The sequence below is a fragment of the Danio aesculapii genome, chromosome 8 (assembly GCF_903798145.1).
Source record: "Danio aesculapii chromosome 8, fDanAes4.1, whole genome shotgun sequence".
Classification (NCBI taxonomy): domain Eukaryota; kingdom Metazoa; phylum Chordata; class Actinopteri; order Cypriniformes; family Danionidae; genus Danio; species Danio aesculapii.
The window spans coordinates 45,322,238-45,342,587 of record NC_079442.1 but is presented as its reverse complement, the minus strand read 5'-3'; the positions used below and the strand labels follow the sequence as shown (position 1 = coordinate 45,342,587).

Here is a 20,350-nt window from a genome sequence, read left to right as displayed (position 1 = left end):
TCAAAATTATTAGCCCGTTTAAGCAATTTTTTTTTCAGTTGTCTGCATCGTTATACAATAACTTGCCTAATTACCCTAACCTGCCTAGTTAACCTAATTAACCTAGTTAAGCCTTTAAATGTCACTTTAAGCTAAATACTAGTGTCTTGAAAAATATTATGTACTGTCATCATGGCAAAGATAAAATAATCAGTTATTAGAAATGAGTTATTAAAACTATTATGTTTAGAAATGTGTTGAAAAAAATCTTCTCTCCATTAAACAGAAATTGGGGACAAAAATAAACAGGGGGGCTAATAATTCAGGGGGGCTAATAATTCTGACTTTGACTGTATATCAGGGGTGTGACAAGATCTCGGGCTACAAGATCTTGCCAGATTAAATCGCAACAAGATATTTGGTCGAGATGAAAATTTGTCTCATGAATTGTGATTTTATAATAGAGCGTGAGAATGAATTAACTCTGAAGATTGGAGGCAGGATTGGATTTGAACCACAAATCAAGTGCTTTGCACACACTTGGCAACCTGGCACTCATTTGCTTGGGCAGGTGTGATGTAACCGCTTTTTTCACCTGACTTCAAAGGTTGCTGCATCCAAAAGCATACTGCTACAGCTGCCACCACACAAATGAACAATGCGATGGAATAGCACTTTAGATATGTTTAAAGTCATAATCGTCGTAAACACTAATCGAATTATGACGTGAAATATTCCTATTTTAGTCGCATTGAAGATTTTTGATATTGTGTGATATTGAAAAGGAAATTTTCTTTTCATTTGGCGTGCAGCACAGACATGTAAACTTCGTAATCAAGCTATTACCATCGTGTAGAGCTTTAAGCTGCATTTTGCGACAGGATAAGCCATACACACATGGCTGTTTGACACTATTCTCTGCACCTACCGAGTCCGTAAAGCACCACAGACACACACATCTCCTCTGAGTGCTCGCGCACACTCACAAGACTCAGCACACCTGTCATCATTTATGCCATCCGGAAAAAAAATGACATTTTCTTTTCATTTGGCATGAGGTATTACACTCTATTAAAACAGCTCTCTCCTCAGTTCATACTCGCATCCAGTAGCTCAGAGTTTGTCCAGTCAGTAGAGTTTAGCAAAATATTTAGCAATGTTTGCATGTCCTTAATGGCTTAATTCACTAAAATAGAAGTAAAATAACATTCATTACAAGTTGATTTTAAAAAAGCACCTACATTTTGTATTTTGTGATTTTGCATAATTACCCTAGTTAAGCCTTTTATTGCACTTTAAACTGAATATTAATATTATCATCACTATGACAAAAACTAAAGAAATTAGTGATTAAAAAAATATTAGATAAAAATACAAATTTTTCTGCAGGGTTAGTAATTTTGTCTTCAACTGTATATTAAAACAGCAAAGAAACATGAAAGAGGAGTTTAAGCAGTCATTAAAATAATGTAAAAGATTCTGACAGACACCTTTTATGCGGCTCCAACACAAAGTGCTCATGCAGAAAGAGACCTTGAGAGCTGAATTCACTTTATTATTTGTGGCCAAATGCAAGTTTGAATGGCCAAATACATGCTTAAGTGTGGAAAGTCCATTTTGCTTAGCATTTGTGTAAAAAAAATTGTGTCTAAATCAAAAGCATTTTAGATAGATTATTCCTGTGTAATGTCCTAAAGTAACAGCAGCCGAATAACACACTAATGCCGCTGATGTAAATCAGAGAACAAAAAAAAAAAATTCTCTTGGCCAGGGGTGTCCAGACTCAGTGCTGGAAGACCAGTGTCCTGCATAGTTTAGCTCCATCTTCCTTCAACACACCTGTCTGAAAGTTTATAGTATACCTAGGAAGAGCTTGATTAGCTGGTTCAGGTCTGTTTAATTGGGGTTGGAACTAAAATATTTCAATTCACCTTTATTTGTATAGCGCTTATACAATGTAGATTGTGTCAAAGCACCTTCACATAAAAGGTCATAGTAAATAGGAACAGTGTAGTTCAGTTTGTAGTGTTTAAGTTCAGTTATGCAGGACACCGGCCCTCCAGGACCGAGTTTGGACACCCCTGCTCTTGGCTGAAGGAGTATTTTTACATGAACCTTAACCATCTGATTTTAATACGATTAAGACAATACTCTGATTAAGAATCTACCAAAACAACATTTTTGATGACTTTAATCCAAAATCGGATTGTGGAGTATGTCGATTTTATTCAGATTATTTAAGTGTAGCACAGACCTGTAAACGCCGCTATCAAACTGTTACCATTGTGTGTGATTTATTTATTTTTTCATTTATTTTTTATTTTTTTCACCGCATTTTGCAACAGGGCAGTCTTGTCTATACACACTTAGCTGTTTGACAGTATTCTCTGCACCTACCGAGTCAGTAAAGGACCACAGACACCTGCATCATGAAATGCTGAGGTTTTTTTCCCCATACAGTGTGCGGTATCAAATTCCATTAAAACAACACTCTTCCAGCAGTTCATACTCTCATCCAATATCTCGTTTGTCACAGGGGCATGCATGAAATGTTCCTGAATGAAAGTTAAAGTGGCAAACTGCAGTTAACGTCAACAAATTAAAAATAAACCCCCAAAACTACATGAAACTCTGGAGGAAATGTGGATAGCATGGTGACGCAATGAATTTAATCGAATTATGTGCAATAACAAGTACATTTCTTTTTGATCATTCAAAAAGCAACTCATGTAAACCCCTTAATCATATTATAGTCTTATTCAGTTAGAGGCAAATAATTTTGATTACTGATGTCTATGTAAACTTAGTCGTTATTTCATAGCTTAATTGATGTAGGATGAGTTCACTTCTAAAAACAATTGACTCGTTTATTTTCATCATTGATTTTCATGAATCTAGTTTTTAAAATTGTGCATCGATTTTTGTTTGTGCATTGATGTATAATAGTGGTTTTTGACTTTGAAAAGAAAAAACCTGCAGAATTTCTTATAATAATAATAATAATAATACCACGCATCTGAAATATAGATTAGAGTTTTGTTTTAATGTAACCCTGCACCTAAAATAAAGTGTTCATTGATCATTTTTTGAAGTATCAATTAGTATTTGAATTAAATCTGTGTTCATTCAGTCGAATCAAGAATCTAGAAGTGAATCATTTGAATCTGAATTGTTACCCAGCCCTACTAAGAACTAATCTCATCTCCCTTTATAAACATTAGATATGTGTTTAAATGCCGTGCACACAGAGAGAACATTTCTTTCTGTTTCCCCAGTCAGTGGATTTGGTCTTCCTGCTTTGTGCCGTCCCACAGATGTGTTGATTTCACACCGTTAACTCTCTGCACTAACATTATTAGATCTTTTCAGAGGTGTTTGCATGCTGGAGCGTTAAACCAGCTTTCATCTGATCATCCCGCATTTCCGACTCATTTCCGTCTTTTGTTCGTTAGAAGGAAAGTTGAAAGTGACTGTTTCAGAAATGAGAAAAGAGCAGTGCGGTAAGCTGTTCTCAGACAGCTGCATTATCTTTTCTCACGTCCTGACAGGCAGACGGAGATCCGCTCCGCTTTTCTTATTTCAGCCTCCACCTCTGCATGGTTGAGAGTGATTTCACGAATTACTGTCACATTTGCCTCTCTTATGAATATAAATGAGATGAAAAAGGCAATACTGTCTCCGCCGCTGACGTGAGAAATGTTGAAAGAAAAAAAGAAAGAAAGAGATATATCAGAAGTATCAGCTTGCAGTTGTTTTCTTGGAAAAGACTGGCATGTGTTTTTTTTGTTTGTTTGGATAATAATAGTATAATATTAAATAGTATTATTTAGAGCTGCACAATATAACGTTTCAGCATTGAAATCGCAATGTGATCATTCGCTATAGTCAGACTGCAGCATATGCAGTGTTGAGTTTGTATTGTAATTTATCATTTGCATGTGTTTTTGATGCCTGTGATTTATATAATGGTTTTAAAATCATTCAGGTATAAGAAATTGAACCATTTGTGACTTAAAAATAATTCAATAAAATGAAATGTAGTTAATTTTGATCATTCAGTTACTGTACTTGAATACTCTGGAAATGATAAAACTCTTTATTTCAGTTGTATCGTTTTCTTGATTGTATTTATTGATAGTTATGCATGAAAATACTCACAACACATGCAAATACAGAAATGCACTGCAAATACCACAAACAACGTGTCGTGGGACCCCAAATGTTTTTAGATTGCTTATTAGATTTTTTAGAGATGCAAATAGTAAACCTGAATTCATCAATCTCTGACTAAACACGTGCATAAGAATACTCTCAACACATGCAAATACAGAAATGCACTGCAAGTAGCACAGACAACAATGAATATGTGTCAGGGGACCCCAAAAATTTTACAGATTGTTTATTAGATTTTACGGAGATGCACACTCCCACTGCAAAATCATCCCAATTGATCTAACGTTATAAACTTTTTACAAATAGAGATATTTAGTCATCTGATGAAATTATATATATATATATATATATATATATATATATATATATATATATATATATATATATATATATATATATATATATATATATATATATATATATATATATATATAAAATTTCCTTTGGCGTAGTTCCTTTATTCATCAGGGGTTGCCACAGCGGAATGAACCACCGACTTATCCAGCATATGTTTTACACAGCGTATGCCCTCCCAGCCGCAACCCAGTACTGGAAAACATCCATACACACTCATTCACACACATAAACTACGGCCAGTTTAGCTTATTCAATTCACCTATACTGCATGTGTTTGGAGAAAACCTACACCAACATGGAGAGAACATGCAAACTCCACGCAGAAATGCCAACTGGTCCAGCTGGGACTCGAACCAGCGACCTACTTGCTGTGAAGCGACAGTGTTAACCGCTAAGCCACCATGCCGCCCTACAATAGTACTATAAGTAATTTTTTATAATAATTACACAATTTTTCCTCCCATCTCAACTAAAAATGTATTTTAGGTCTGCTAAACTGCTTTCACCTTCTTTATTATGACATATTTTAATTTGACTAGCTTCAGTCTTTGTGATTTCTTCTGCGCATCACTTTCTGTTTAATCTATTCACCTGTAAATGTTCTGAGATGTTGAATTAGAGGCCAATGGATATCATAAAAAGGTTTATAGCTTTAAAACTCCTTGTCTCTCCTTTCCCTATGAAAGTACTCCGGTTTTCTGCAGACTCTGAGCAATATCTTTAGCAGACTGTATACTGTAGCATGCACTTGCTTAACCCCTGTAGATTATATTTTAGTTGATATACAGCAATATAGCTTACTATTATTGTATATTAACTAAATGTAATCTACAGTGTACAGTAAGCAGAGTGTAAGACCTGAAATACAGTCGAGTACCTCTGATAAATATAAATCTGCACCTACAGCAGGAAGTGTCATTTATAAGTGGCAGTAGCAGTGGGTTTACAGACAGCCCCAGACACGGTGGTTCATCAGGTCAGTCCATTGAGACTGGGCTTAGCAAATGTGTCACAGCTCGGCCAGACAACAGACATGGCAATAGAGCAGCTGTACTGAAATAGTCCCGGAGCTGGAAATGGCGCAGGGGTGTCCGATATCCCTCATGGCAGGATTCACTTAATGCTGCGTCAGTATAAGCTTAGAGTGCAGGCAGAATCATTTGAAAAGGACTCCTAGACTAGTCTTTCCCAAACCTGTTCCTGAAGGCACACTAACAGTACACATTTTCAACCTCTCCCTAATTAAACACACCTGAATCAACTCATCAGAACATTAGAAGAGATTAACAAACCTCAAATGAATGGGTCAGATAAGGGACACATCCAAAATATGTACTGTTGGTTTGTGTCCAGGAACAGGGTTTGGAAACACTGCCCTAGATGTCATGCTGTGAAAATTACGATTGACTCTAATTCCATTGGTGTATAAAATAACCCTTCTGTATGCCAGTGCTGGCACATGTGCCTAAAGATGGTGACCTATAAAGTGACTGTCCTTCTAAAGCAGGGGTATCAAACTCAGTTCCTGGTGGGGCATTCCAGTCCTGCTTCAACACATTTACCTGCAGGTTTCAAACAAGCCTGAAGGAGTAAGGCCATGTCCACATGTACACGGGTATTTTTATAAATGGGGTTTTCCCTGCGTTTGTTTGAAAAACTATCTCCGTTTACATGAAAATGCAAAAACGCATTGTAAAGCATGTTATGGGCACGCTGAACCAACAGGTGGCGATAATCGACACTTTTGTTCTGTGTTTACACCAAACTGGGAATTATGTATTTACACAATGTTATGTTGTTATATTGGATGAGACGTAACATTAAGTTAGTTTTTACTGGTGCTGGGTGAAAATAAGAGAACTCCCAATAAACGGATATGTGAAACAAAATAACAATTTATTAAACAGTGATATTAAACAATGAATACATGAATTTAGAATGTGTTTCCAAACCAAAGAATTAAATATAACAAAATAATCTAACTAAACCCAACCCACTAAACTAACTAACCAAAGAAAAATATAGAAACAAAACTGTAATCTTCAGTGCACGCGACTCTTGACTAACCTACTCGAACTATACAAAACATAATTACAGGTGTGGCAACTTCTCCATAAACTAAACACAAAAGACAATTCTACTAGATTTCTCTACAATTACTAGAGTTCTCGTAAAGTACACACTGTTAGCAATTAGCAAAGCAAAAGCTTATTTGATAAGACAATTCTCATAAAGATCTTCAACTTTTTAATAGTCAGGTAAATTGAGCTACAAGAGCTTGTCCTAACAATAAAGCACTTAAACGAGAGAAAAACAAAATAATACGAACGCGAAACAGGCTGGTTGACACAAGAAAGGAGTTTGCTGAATCAGGTCCTCTCGATCAGTACAAGCAAATGCTCTTTAAACGCTGCGGCCCAACTCCTGATTGGTGCACCAAATGGCATCAATAATGATGATTGACGGCCTTCTCGACCAATGGTTGCACACCTGGGTAATACAGAAAACAAAGCAAGGAAAAGGAAGAGAAAACGCAATGTAAAACAAACACAAAACATACGTGGAACGTAACCCTCCCAATATAATTTAATCACTCCTACTGCCAACATTGTAAGCTCTGGACAGCGCATCAGCCATGATGTTCTCTGACTCCTTCTTGTGTTTGATAACCAGGTTATATTCTTGGGTTACCAAGGACCAACGCATCAGTCTCTGGTTATGATTGTACATTTTGCCTAAAAATACCAGAGGATTGTATTAAATTGTATAAATTGCATGCGTAACATAAATTACATCAATGCAAACATGAGAAAAGTGTCGAATTACCGTCCTGTGGGCAAATATGTGATGCATTTGCCGCGAATGTGTGGAATTCTGCCTCATTAGTGTCTTCCTTGATTGGTGTAAACGTGTTGGCCAATCAGAAAAGCAGAAAACAGCACGCATGCTGACATCATGAGGCGAAAACTCTGGTTGTAGTGTCTACACGACCATGCTGTACCCTGAGTTTGGGAAAATCTTTACAATGGCTGGAGTTTTCAAAAAGTTTCAGTTTTAGTCACCTGACAATGCGTTTTCATGTAGACAAACAGCAAAAGAAAAAAGTGAGTTTTAAAAATACTAGTGTTCGTGTGGACAGGGTCTAAATTTGTTTGATCTAAATTTGTTTCATTAGAGTAAAAGCTAAACCATGCAGAGCTGTGTCCCTCTAGGAACTGAGTTTGACACCCTCGTTCTTGAGCAGTGGTTCCCAATTACGGTCTTCTGGACCCCCCGCCATAGTTTATTCATTCTTTAATTAGACTAGTCACAAAGCTGATAGAAACGTGAATAGCTGATTAAGAACACAACAACTTGTGAATTATTCAGTCATAAGATGGTACAAAACAGTGAAAAAAAAAAAAACTGACAGAAACAAAACCGGCTAAAGCATATAATAACCTACTTATTATTCATTCATAAGACAATATCAAACTTTCAAAAAAACCACAGGATGACAGACAAGCAGATACATATTAATGTGGATGTAAGTATATGGATTTGAATGTATTTATGGACGGTCCTGGATGAACCTGCATTATTTAGTGGTTGTTATCTGGGAATGGCATACCTTGGATTGCCACAATTGACCAATCAAAATCGAGTATTCCGGACAGTCGTGTAATAATGTGTGACAACAATAACCGGCGGGATATACGTTATCACTTACTTAACCCCTATGACACATCCTATTACATATTAACCAAAATAAATATGTAAGATAAAAGAAACTAACCTGAGAATTTTTTTAATTATTATTTTTTGCATCTGCTGTTTGGCACGATAGAGTGCACTCTCACTTTGCCACCTTTTTGTGTAGTTACAAGGTGTTGAATTTTGGGCACAAGCATGAAAAAAAATTGTTTACTGGCATTAAAACAGTTGAAGTAAAAATGATTAGCCCGCCTGTGATTTTATTTATTTATTTTTATTTTTATTTTTTTTACTTATTGTATTATTATTTTATTTATTTAAAAAGAAAATCAGATATTTCCCAAATGATGTTTAACAGAGCAAGGAATTTTTCACAGTATTTCCTCCAATATTTTTTCTTCTGCAGAAAGTCTTATTTGTTTTATTTCAAGGTCAATACTATTAGCTCCCTTAAGCATTTTTTTTTCAATTGTCTACAGAACAAGCTATCATTATAAAATGATTTGCCTAATTACCCTAACCTGCCTATTTAACCTAATTAACCTAGTTAAGCCTTTAAATGTCACTTTAAGCTGTATAGAAGTGTCTTGAAAAATATCTAGTCAAATATTATTTACTGTCATCATGGCAAAGATAAAATAAATCAGTTATTAGAAATGAGTTATTAAAATTATTATGTTCAGAAACAGAAATTGGGGCGAAAAATATACAGAGGGGCTAATAATTCTGACTTCAACTGTATGTCCTCCATAACAAAAGTAGGAACTTTAAAATAGCATAAAAAGGCACTTCAACTAATACTAACTAATGGGAGCGATATCATTGTAAAGTGTTACTATAATCATAATTGCTAACGTCAGATTTTAGGCCTAATTTAGAAGGCGTTTTTGAATTTACATTGGTATTTTACAGTACCAAACTCAACCCGTTTACGTTCATGTGTGTCTCTAGATGGGTAAAATGTCAAAGAATAAGAAGAAGAAGTTGAAGAGGAAAGCCAAACGGCAGCAGCGTCTGCTGGACGAGAGGTTGATGGACCTGCAGCGGATGGAGGAGCTGGACGGGGTTTTGCCATCGGATGCTTCTGGAAACACACGAGCACTCTGGAGGCTCAGCGAGGATGAAGAGGACAACGACAAACACGCACAAAGTGAGATCTATTTCGAAAAATAACTTTTAAAAGTAAACATTTAAACAAATGGATTAAACGGATGCTCCCTTAGTTAATGAGTCCTATTGGATTGATTCTTTCCGGAAAAACGTGTTAATTACTTCATTAATGAGGGCTTTATGAGATTAAGGACTAAAAATTTATCGTTTTAATGAATTCTTACTTTGAAAATGAGATTTAAAATACCTTGTGGGGATGTCGGAGAACAATTGAAAGATTATGCGCAATATGGAGGAGAAGATTAATGGCTGTAGTCGGTTTCATGTGTTTTTCTCTTGCGTTTCAAGGCTGGAAAATAATGTCACATTCATTATGCTCGTCTTCTGTTGTTACTGGGTAAAGAAAACATCCCTCCAGTGGCTCAAAGCAGACAACAGATTTTTTAGTCAAATGACAGAATGTGTTTTAATTTCTGCGTTAATCCCACACTAATGGCTATCAAATGGAAATCTAATTAATGCATTTGCTTAATGAACCCTTTACACATGCAAAATAACATCTAGAACTTAGCATACATAGAATACATATTTGATGCAGATTCATGTAAATCATGTGCTCGTGAAATCTGTCATCAAATTATTTATTTTATTTCTAGTTATATTTCAAAAATCAATGCATTTGTTGAATTATGTTGTAAATTAGAGTCGTATATTATTAAATCTGTGATGTGTTTCTGGAACTTTATAAAAAAAAAAAAACTACCATGATGGTGTTGTCCTTATATAATGATCAGTGTTTCCTCTAGGATTTTTATCAACTACCTGTGGCGTTATTTCAATGACAAATGTCGTGAGCGCAGTATTACAAATAGAGATTGCATTTATGTAATAGGAGCATGCGAATCTCTTTTCTTGAGCGCCAATTTCCTCTGTTCATGCATAAAACTTCTTGCATGCCTTTAAATGTTCGCTGCTCAAGTGCAGATCTTCTTGTGCGCTCTCAAATAAACGCTGCTGAAGTGTGATTTAGTACGTTTATGTAATGAGTATATCTCCAACATTTATTAAATTTGCTAGGAATATTTATGAATGTCTCCAATAGACCTACAGAGCGGTATTAATGCATCCTGTAGTGAAACGGTTATAAACTCTAGCATGATAAAGTCATTGTATGCAGAACCACAGATCTTTATCTATAAAGTATAATTGTGAAAACTGTACATCTTAAATAAAAGCTAAGTCGTGTTTGCTAGCCTCACGCACCTGTCAGTCAGTCAGTCAGTCAGTTAGTCAGCATGTAAGCTTAAAGGGTTAAACAAATAACGCACAGCACTACTAGGGTTACAGAAAAGTTTGCGCTGTTATTATTCACTTACCTTTTAATACGTTTTGTAAAAAAAACGGCTGAATGTTTTGAATGAGAAGCTGTAATGTAGCCGTGTCGGGATGAATGGCCCCGCCATGGAAGAATGAATGTAGCGGAAACCATGATGGTACTGTAAATAATATAGGCTAAATGAATATTCCCATCATTGTCAGTTCACTCATTTTGCACCAAAAATGTTAGTAATTCATCACTTTTTAGTTCAGAAAAATGTTTAATTCAACTGTATTTTAGTTTATTATTTGTATTGTTTTAGCTTGGCAAAAACAAAAATCTTAATAGTAATACTTATAGAATAATACAGTTGAAGTCAGAATTATTAGCCCCCCCAGGATTATTAGCCCCCCCTGTTTATTTTTTCCTAACTTCTGTTTAACGGAGAGAAAATTTCTTCAACACATTTCTAAACATCATAGTTTTAATAACTCATTTCTAATAACTGATTTATTTTATCTTTGCCATGATGACAGTACATAATATTTGACTAGATATTTTTCAAGACACTAATATTCAGCTTAAAGTGACATTTAAAGGCATAACTAGGTTAATTAGGCAAGTTGGGGTAATTAGGCAAGTTATTGTATAGCGATGGTTTGTTCTGTAGACAACTGAAAAGATTTTTACCTAAGGAGGCTTATAATATTGACTTTAATTGTTTTAAAAAAATTAAAAGCTTTTATTCTAGCCGAAATAAAACAAATAAGACTTTCTCCAGAAAAAAAAAATATTATCAGACATACTGTGAAGATTTCCTTGCTCTGTTAAACATCATTTGGGAAATATTTGAAAAAGAAAAGAAAATTCAAAGGAGGGCTAATAATTCTGACCTTAACTGTATGTGATCACATGTGTATATATATATATATTTGTGGCTTGTTTAAAAAACATTTAATTTATTAAATTTAATTAATTTACATGACAATTTAGTTTAGAAAATTAGTAGTGTGTCTCTATAGTGTGTGTTTGTGTGTGTGTTTGGCAGAAAAAAGGTATCCCAACAGCAAAATAAAAGTAACTTTGTTTATAAAATAAAAAGAAAGAAAGCTAATTTCTTTAGAATTATTATTATTTATTTTTTCTCAGTTTTTATTAGGGTGTACTCACACTAGGCACCGCTGCCTAGTACAGAGCCCAGGTGCGTTTGTCCCTCCTCCCCTCTCCCCTTCGGCCTGCACTCACACTATTTTCACCTTCCGAGCCTGAGAACATAAGCGTCATCGATGATGGGACTGTTCCGTTTAACAGGAAGAGAAGCGCTCTCGCTCAGTGCAATAGAGGTTGCTTTAGTTATGTTGTTTTGTATTATTTTTAGTCGTTTGGGATGCGAGGACAGTCAAATATTTTGCTGAACAACCCCACTGCTTTTGATGCTCATAAATGATCATGAAAGTACTCGTGGCATTTGCGTCTTTAATAAACTGACAGTTCGCGGCCTTTAAAAAGTAAGAATGATTATTAAATCCATATGATTTAAAGAGACCTTTAATTTGCACTCACACTACATGCATACCGCACCAAAGATCAACCAAACCACGCTCTGGCACATTTCTTCCAACCGGGCCAGGGCCAACCAAATGAACCATGTCTGAGCACAATTTGGTGGGCTCACACTTGTCAAACAAACTGGGAAATGGGGGTCAAATGCACCCAGTCAAGATTCGGATAGCCTGGTTTAAACACACCCAAACTTTTTTGTTAGTGCAAGCTTTTTATGTCCAGTAAACATATATATAATTTAGTTTTTAAAAATCTCCCTTATTCCATGATTGGAAAGGGATGGAATTCCATTAGTTAATAATCAAGATGGGTTAAACCATGTTTTGCGGGTGACATAATTTTGATTTTAACTTTCAGTCACTTGTGAGATGAATAATCTTCATGCATCACACTGCATGAATACCTTGTTTTATCTGAACATGCATTACATCTACATGGACATCTTTTTCATCCTCTTTGTGTTTTTAAAATGCTCCGTAATGCTAAAAAGAAGTTCAGCTCTATCTTCTGTTTCATTCTGCTAGATAAAACAGGAACACATACTAAATGAAACTATACAAAAAATGAAACGCATGCTAAATATGCTGAACTTGCTTGAACTTTTACTTTCTGGTCGACGCTACAGAGCACTGCGCACCAGAACAGCCCGACACAGAAACAGTTTCTTCCCTCAGGCAATCCATCTCATGAACACTTGATGATAATAATTGTGGAACCAACATCACTACTTGCTATACACTTTTATACACATATACACTTATTTAACAACACTTTACATGCCAATTTGCACATAACAGCTGCACATATAACGTTGTATATAGTAATAAACACGTACATACACTTGTCAATCTGTATATTTGCACTCACTACTTACTTCTATTTTTTTTTTATATATATTTATTATCTGTTTTTTGTCCTGTCTCTGTAATCCTGTTGCACTGTAGAAGCTCTGTCACGAAAACAAATTCCTCGTATGTGTGAACATACCTGGCAATAAAGCTCTTTCTGATTCTGAAATAAAATGACACTTTCCTGCACATTCCTTTATAACCATAAGACTTTCTGTAATGATGGTGTAAAATGATGTGCATTATGAAAAGCACTGACGTTTATGTGTCTTCCTCTTCTTGTGTGTCACAGCAAATGGTAACGGAGCTCTGAATAAACACAGTCCAGAATCCGGCTCGTCGTGGCTGGAGGAGAGCTGTAATGGCTTCGGCCCACTGCGTTTCTCCAGTCCCGGATCTGGTCTGTCGGGCCTCTCTGGATCCATCCTGTCAGCTACCTCTGAGTCGGCTCTGTCCACACTGTCCGGATACTCCACAGAGCGCTCACTGCTTTCTCCAAACTGTACGTACTGTAAACTGCCTCTGGCTGATGGAGAAACAGTAATAGAGTGTAACGGTCATGGGTGTAAATGTAATTTAACAGTAGGGGGAAACAATACATATAAAAATTCTCATGAGCAATTTTTTAAAGGGACACAAATACACAGTCAAATTGTACTTCTAAAGAAATGTCCTCACAGTGAAAACCTTGCTTCTGTTATTATTGTAGCATGGAGATTTATTATAAATATGATCAAAGTTTCAAATAAATTGTCTTTTTTCCCCCATCCAGCTTACTCTGCTGCTGATTTCTTAGTGAATCCTCTAGAATCTCAGAACGCAGATAAAATAAGCATCAAGATTGCAGACCTGGGCAATGCATGCTGGGTGGTGAGTACCGTGGCTCGTTGATGAAGTGAATTATGGATCACAGCAGGGGTTTAAACACAAATAGCTGCTTATGCGTGCTGTTTACTGATGCTTTTCTCCTCCATATCAGCACAAGCACTTTACGGAGGACATCCAGACGCGTCAGTACAGAGCTCTGGAGGTGCTGATCGGAGCTGAATACGGCCCGCCTGCTGACATATGGAGCACTGCGTGTATGGTATGAACACGTTTAATGATACCTTTTGGTCATTTCTTGTAGGATGCAGTAGTATACTGTATTGTCTTCAAAAATAAAACCATTGTGGACTACAGTTGAAGTCAGAATTATTCGCCCTCCTGTTCTCTTTTCTTTTTCAAATATTTTCCAAACGATGTTTAACAGAGCAAGGAAATTTTTACAGTATTTCCTATATTTTTTCTTCTGGAGAAAGTCTTACTTGTTTTATTTTGGCTACTGTAAAGCAGTTTTATTTTTATTTTATAACCATTTTAAGGTCAATATTATTAGCCCCCTTAAGCAATATTTTTTGATTGTCTTCAGAACAAACCACTGTTCTACAATGACTTGCCTAATTAACCATTATTTGGCAAAAGGAACAAGATTAAAGTAAAAATTACATCCTGTAATCAAAGGAAAATGTTGATATTTATTTTATTTTTTTTCTTCTTTAAATGCAAATGAGTTGTTGTTCCCCGCCCCTCTCTGAAAGATGAAAGCGAGTGTGATGTATAAGTCAATATTGTCATTAGCTGAAATAAAGATGTAACAGTGGTATATGTTGTGTCTGTACAGGCGTTTGAGTTGGCGACTGGAGATTATCTGTTCGAGCCTCACTCAGGAGAGGACTACACTCGAGATGAAGGTCAGATCTCCTGCTATGTTACTGCTGTGATAAACAGTTCAGTTGTTTTATTTTATTCTCATAATATTAAGTGAGTCTAACACAGTATGCTTTTGTCAAATAAGTTATATCGAAGATGCATACGTCCATTCGTTCAGAAAATCTCAGAGTTAAAACAATCGAATCCAGCAGTAATTGCACCCAAAGCACAGCACTTTTTAATAGTTTTTCATTATTTTTCAGCATTCTTTAATTACAGATAAATTTTATGTTAATTAATAGCGTATGTAGTCTTGTTTATTTATTTATATATATATATATATATATATATATATATATATATATATATATATATATATATATATATATACTTTTTCTCTTTGCATCAACCTGGTTCACCTATTTCATGAATATATATACACGTCACAACTATTTTAATTATAAAATGAATTATATAACTTATTATATTAGTTATGTATTTATTTATACTGTCAAAATAACTTCTATGTTAATAATGGGTTATTGTTCAAAATATACCTGACCATATTTGGTAACACTTTAAGATAATGGTCCATTAGTTAATGTATTTACTATCAATAACAAACAATGAATAATACCTTTATTACAGTATTTACTTATTTTTGTTATGATTAATAAATAAAAACTGAGATTTTCATTGTTAGTTCTTGTTAACTCACAGTGCATTTAATAATGGTCAGAAGCATAACTTTGGGTTTTAATAATGCATCAGTAAATGTTGAACTATGATGATTAATAAGATTGTAGTTTGGGTTAGTAAATATATTAATTAAATGGAATATTATTTTAAAGTGTTAGCCTATTTAACTTTAATTAACAGTTTTAAAATCATTGGCAGTCCTTTATTTTGCTCAAAAAATAAATAAGTATACAAACTGGACATGTATTAATGTACAGGGGAGGGGGGTGTTTTCTATTATTTGGACCCATATAATTGGTTCCAAAAGCATGCATTGTGTAATTGTGTTTTTTTGTTTTGCAGATCACATAGCTCACATCATTGAGCTGTTGGGTGCCATTCCTCCACACTTTGCTCTGTCAGGCAGATACTCCAGAGAATACTTCAACCGGAGAGGTACCAGCTCAACTAAACAGCATATTTATATTCAGTGAAATGTGTAAATTCAGTGAAAAAAGTGAGATTTATAATCAGTGAAAGTCAGGGAGTTTGATATTTGGCTATGAGTGGGAACCCTGTTATAATATTAGCAATAATAATAATAATATCTGACCTCAAAATAAAAAAACGTTCCCATGAAGATGAAGAGACTGATTCAGCCATTAGGCATCTATATAAGACACTTTTCAAAACACTCAAGCACTGGACATCAGGAGCAATAAATAAAACAAATAAAAATAACACAATAACAATAGACAGCAGTACAGTAGTCTATGGTAGCTACATGCCTTAAAGTCTAAATTATGACTTAGCAAGTCGAAAGTATGAGATAAAAAGTCTAAATTATGACTTAGCAAGTCGAAAGTATGAGATAAAAAGTCTAAATTATGACTTAGCAAGTCGAAAGTATGAGATAAAAAGTCTAAATTATGACTTGGCAAGTCGAAAGTATGAGATAAAAAGTCTAAATTATGACTTAGCAAGTCGAAAGTATGAGATAAAAGGTCTAAATTATGACTTAGCAAGTCGAAAGTATGAGATAAAAAGTCTAAATTATGACTTGGCAAGTCGAATGTATGAGATAAAAAGTCTAAATTATGACTTAGCAAGTCGAAAGTATGAGATAAAAAGTCTAAATTATGACTTGGCTAGTTGAAAGTATGAGATAAAAAGTCTAAATTATGACTTGGCAAGTTGAAAGTATGAGATAAAAAGTCTAAATTATGACTTGGCAAGTCGAAAGTATGAGATAAAAAGTCTAAATTATGACTTGGCAAGTTGAAAGTATGAGATAAAAAGTCTAAATTATGACTTGGCAAGTTGAAAGTATGAGATAAAAAGTCTAAATTATGACTTGGCAAGTTGAAAGTATGAGATAAAAAGTCTAAATTATGACTTGGCAAGTCGAAAGTATGAGATAAAAAGTCTAAATTATGACTTGGCAAGTCGAAAGTATGAGATAAAAAGTCTAAATTATGACTTAGTAAGTCGAAAGTATGAGATAAAAAGTCTAAATTATGACTTGGCAAGTCGAAAGTATGAGATAAAAAGTCTAAATTATGACTTGGCAAGTTGACATTTAAAGTGACTTAGCAAGTCAAAAGTATGAGATAAAAAGTCTAAATTATGACTTGGCAAGTTGAAAGTATGAGATAAAAAGTCTAAATTATGACTTGGCAAGTCGAAAGTATGAGATAAAAAGTCTAAATTATGACTTAGTAAGTCAAAAGTATGAGATAAAAAGTCTAAATTATGACTTAGCAAGTCGAAAGTATGAGATAAAAAGTCTAAATTATGACTTGGCAAGTCGAAAGTATGAGATAAAAAGTCTAAATTATGACTTGGCAAGTCGAAAGTATGAGATAAAAAGTCTAAATTATGACTTGGCAAGTCGAAAGTATGAGATAAAAAGTCTAAATTATGACTTAGTAAGTCGAAAGTATGAGATAAAAAGTCTAAATTATGACTTGGCAAGTCGAAAGTATGAGATAAAAAGTCTAAATTATGACTTGGCAAGTTGACATTTAAAGTGACTTAGCAAGTCAAAAGTATGAGATAAAAAGTCTAAATTATGACTTAGCAAGTCGAAAGTATGAGATAAAAAGTCTAAATTATGACTTGGCAAGTCGAAAGTATGAAATAAAAAGTCTAAATTATGACTTAGTAAGTCGAAAGTATGAGATAAAAAGTCTAAATTATGACTTGGCAAGTCGAAAGTATGAGATAAAAAGTCTAAATTATGACTTGGCAAGTCGAAAGTATGAGATAAAAAGTTTAAATTATGACTTGGCAAGTCGAAAGTATGAGATAAAAAGTCTAAATTATGACTTGGCAAGTCGAAAGTATGAGATAAAAAGTCTAAATTATGACTTAGTAAGTCGAAAGTATGAGATAAAAAGTCTAAATTATGACTTGGCAAGTCGAAAGTATGAGATAAAAAGTCTAAATTATGACTTGGCAAGTCGAAAGTATGAGATAAAAAGTCTAAATTATGACTTGGCAAGTTGAAAGTATGAGATAAAAAGTCTAAATTATGACTTGGCAAGTCGAAAGTATGAGATAAAAAGTCTAAATTATGACTTGGCAAGTCGAAAGTATGAGATAAAAAGTCTAAATTATGACTTAGTAAGTCGAAAGTATGAGATAAAAAGTCTAAATTATGACTTGGCAAGTTGACATTTAAAGTGACTTAGCAAGTCAAAAGTATGAGATAAAAAGTCTAAATTATGACTTAGCAAGTCGAAAGTATGAGATAAAAAGTCTAAATTATGACTTGGCAAGTCGAAAGTATGAAATAAAAAGTCTAAATTATGACTTAGTAAGTCGAAAGTATGAGATAAAAAGTCTAAATTATGACTTGGCAAGTCGAAAGTATGAGATAAAAAGTCTAAATTATGACTTGGCAAGTCGAAAGTATGAGATAAAAAGTCTAAATTATGACTTGGCAAGTCGAAAGTATGAGATAAAAAGTCTAAATTATGACTTAGTAAGTCGAAAGTATGAGATAAAAAGTCTAAATTATGACTTGGCAAGTCGAAAGTATGAGATAAAAAGTCTAAATTATGACTTGGCAAGTTGAAAGTATGAGATAAAAAGTCTAAATTATGACTTGGCAAGTTGAAAGTATGAGATAAAAAGTCTAAATTATGACTTGGCAAGTCGAAAGTATGAGATAAAAAGTCTAAATTATGACTTGGCAAGTCGAAAGTATGAGATAAAAAGTCTAAATTATGACTTAGTAAGTCGAAAGTATGAGATAAAAAGTCTAAATTATGACTTGGCAAGTCGAAAGTATGAGATAAAAAGTCTAAATTATGACTTGGCAAGTTGACATTTAAAGTGACTTAGCAAGTCAAAAGTATGAGATAAAAAGTCTAAATTATGACTTGGCAAGTTGAAAGTATGAGATAAAAAGTCTAAATTATGACTTGGCAAGTCGAAAGTATGAGATAAAAAGTCTAAATTATGACTTAGTAAGTCAAAAGTATGAGATAAAAAGTCTAAATTATGACTTAGCAAGTCGAAAGTATGAGATAAAAAGTCTAAATTATGACTTAGCAAGTCGAAAGTATGAGATAAAAAGTCTAAATTATGACTTGGCAAGTCGAAAGTATGAGATAAAAAGTCTAAATTATGACTTAGTAAGTCGAAAGTATGAGATAAAAAGTCTAAATTATGACTTGGCAAGTCGAAAGTATGAGATAAAAAGTCTAAATTATGACTTGGCAAGTTGACATTTAAAGTGACTTAGCAAGTCAAAAGTATGAGATAAAAAGTCTAAATTATGACTTAGCAAGTCGAAAGTATGAGATAAAAAGTCTAAATTATGACTTGGCAAGTCGAAAGTATGAAATAAAAAGTCTAAATTATGACTTAGTAAGTCGAAAGTATGAGATAAAAAGTCTAAATTATGACTTGGCAAGTCGAAAGTATGAGATAAAAAGTCTAAATTATGACTTGGCAAGTCGAAAGTATGAGATAAAAAGTTTAAATTATGACTTGGCAAGTCGAAAGTATGAGATAAAAAGTCTAAATTATGACTTAGTAAGTCGAAAGTATGAGATAAAAAGTCTAAATTATGACTTGGCAAGTCGAAAGTATGAGATAAAAAGTCTAAATTATGACTTGGCAAGTTGAAAGTATGAGATAAAAAGTCTAAATTATGACTTGGCTAGTTGAAAGTATGAGATAAAAAGTCTAAATTATGACTTAGCAAGTTGAAAGTATGAGATAAAAAGTCTAAATTATGACTTGGCAAGTTGAAAGTATGAGATAAAAAGTCTAAATTATGACTTGGCAAGTCGAAAGTATGAGATAAAAAGTCTAAATTATGACTTGGCAAGTTGAAAGTATGAGATAAAAAGTCTAAATTATGACTTGGCAAGTCGAAAGTATGAGATAAAAAGTCTAAATTATGACTTGGCAAGTCGAAAGTATGAGATAAAAAGTCTAAATTATGACTTAGTAAGTCGAAAGTATGAGATAAAAAGTCTAAATTATGACTTGGCAAGTCGAAAGTATGAGATAAAAAGTCTAAATTATGACTTGGCAAGTTGACATTTAAAGTGACTTAGCAAGTCAAAAGTATGAGATAAAAAGTCTAAATTATGACTTAGCAAGTCGAAAGTATGAGATAAAAAGTCTAAATTATGACTTGGCAAGTCGAAAGTATGAAATAAAAAGTCTAAATTATGACTTAGTAAGTCGAAAGTATGAGATAAAAAGTCTAAATTATGACTTGGCAAGTCGAAAGTATGAGATAAAAAGTCTAAATTATGACTTGGCAAGTCGAAAGTATGAGATAAAAAGTTTAAATTATGACTTGGCAAGTCGAAAGTATGAGATAAAAAGTCTAAATTATGACTTAGTAAGTCGAAAGTATGAGATAAAAAGTCTAAATTATGACTTGGCAAGTCGAAAGTATGAGATAAAAAGTCTA

At 33.9% G+C, this 20,350-nt stretch overlaps 1 protein-coding gene across 1 annotated transcript in view; it reads left to right on the top strand.

Moving 5' to 3' along the window:
- Positions 1-20,350, top strand: part of srpk3 (SRSF protein kinase 3) — a 55,491-nt gene that overhangs the window by 21,749 nt on the left and 13,392 nt on the right. Inside the window, exons 10-15 of the mRNA XM_056464054.1 lie at positions 9,154-9,352; positions 13,334-13,543; positions 13,814-13,911; positions 14,021-14,128; positions 14,705-14,774; positions 15,775-15,867. Coding sequence (XP_056320029.1) covers positions 9,154-9,352; positions 13,334-13,543; positions 13,814-13,911; positions 14,021-14,128; positions 14,705-14,774; positions 15,775-15,867 — 778 coding nt within the window. The remainder of the gene's footprint in view (positions 1-9,153; positions 9,353-13,333; positions 13,544-13,813; positions 13,912-14,020; positions 14,129-14,704; positions 14,775-15,774; positions 15,868-20,350) is intronic.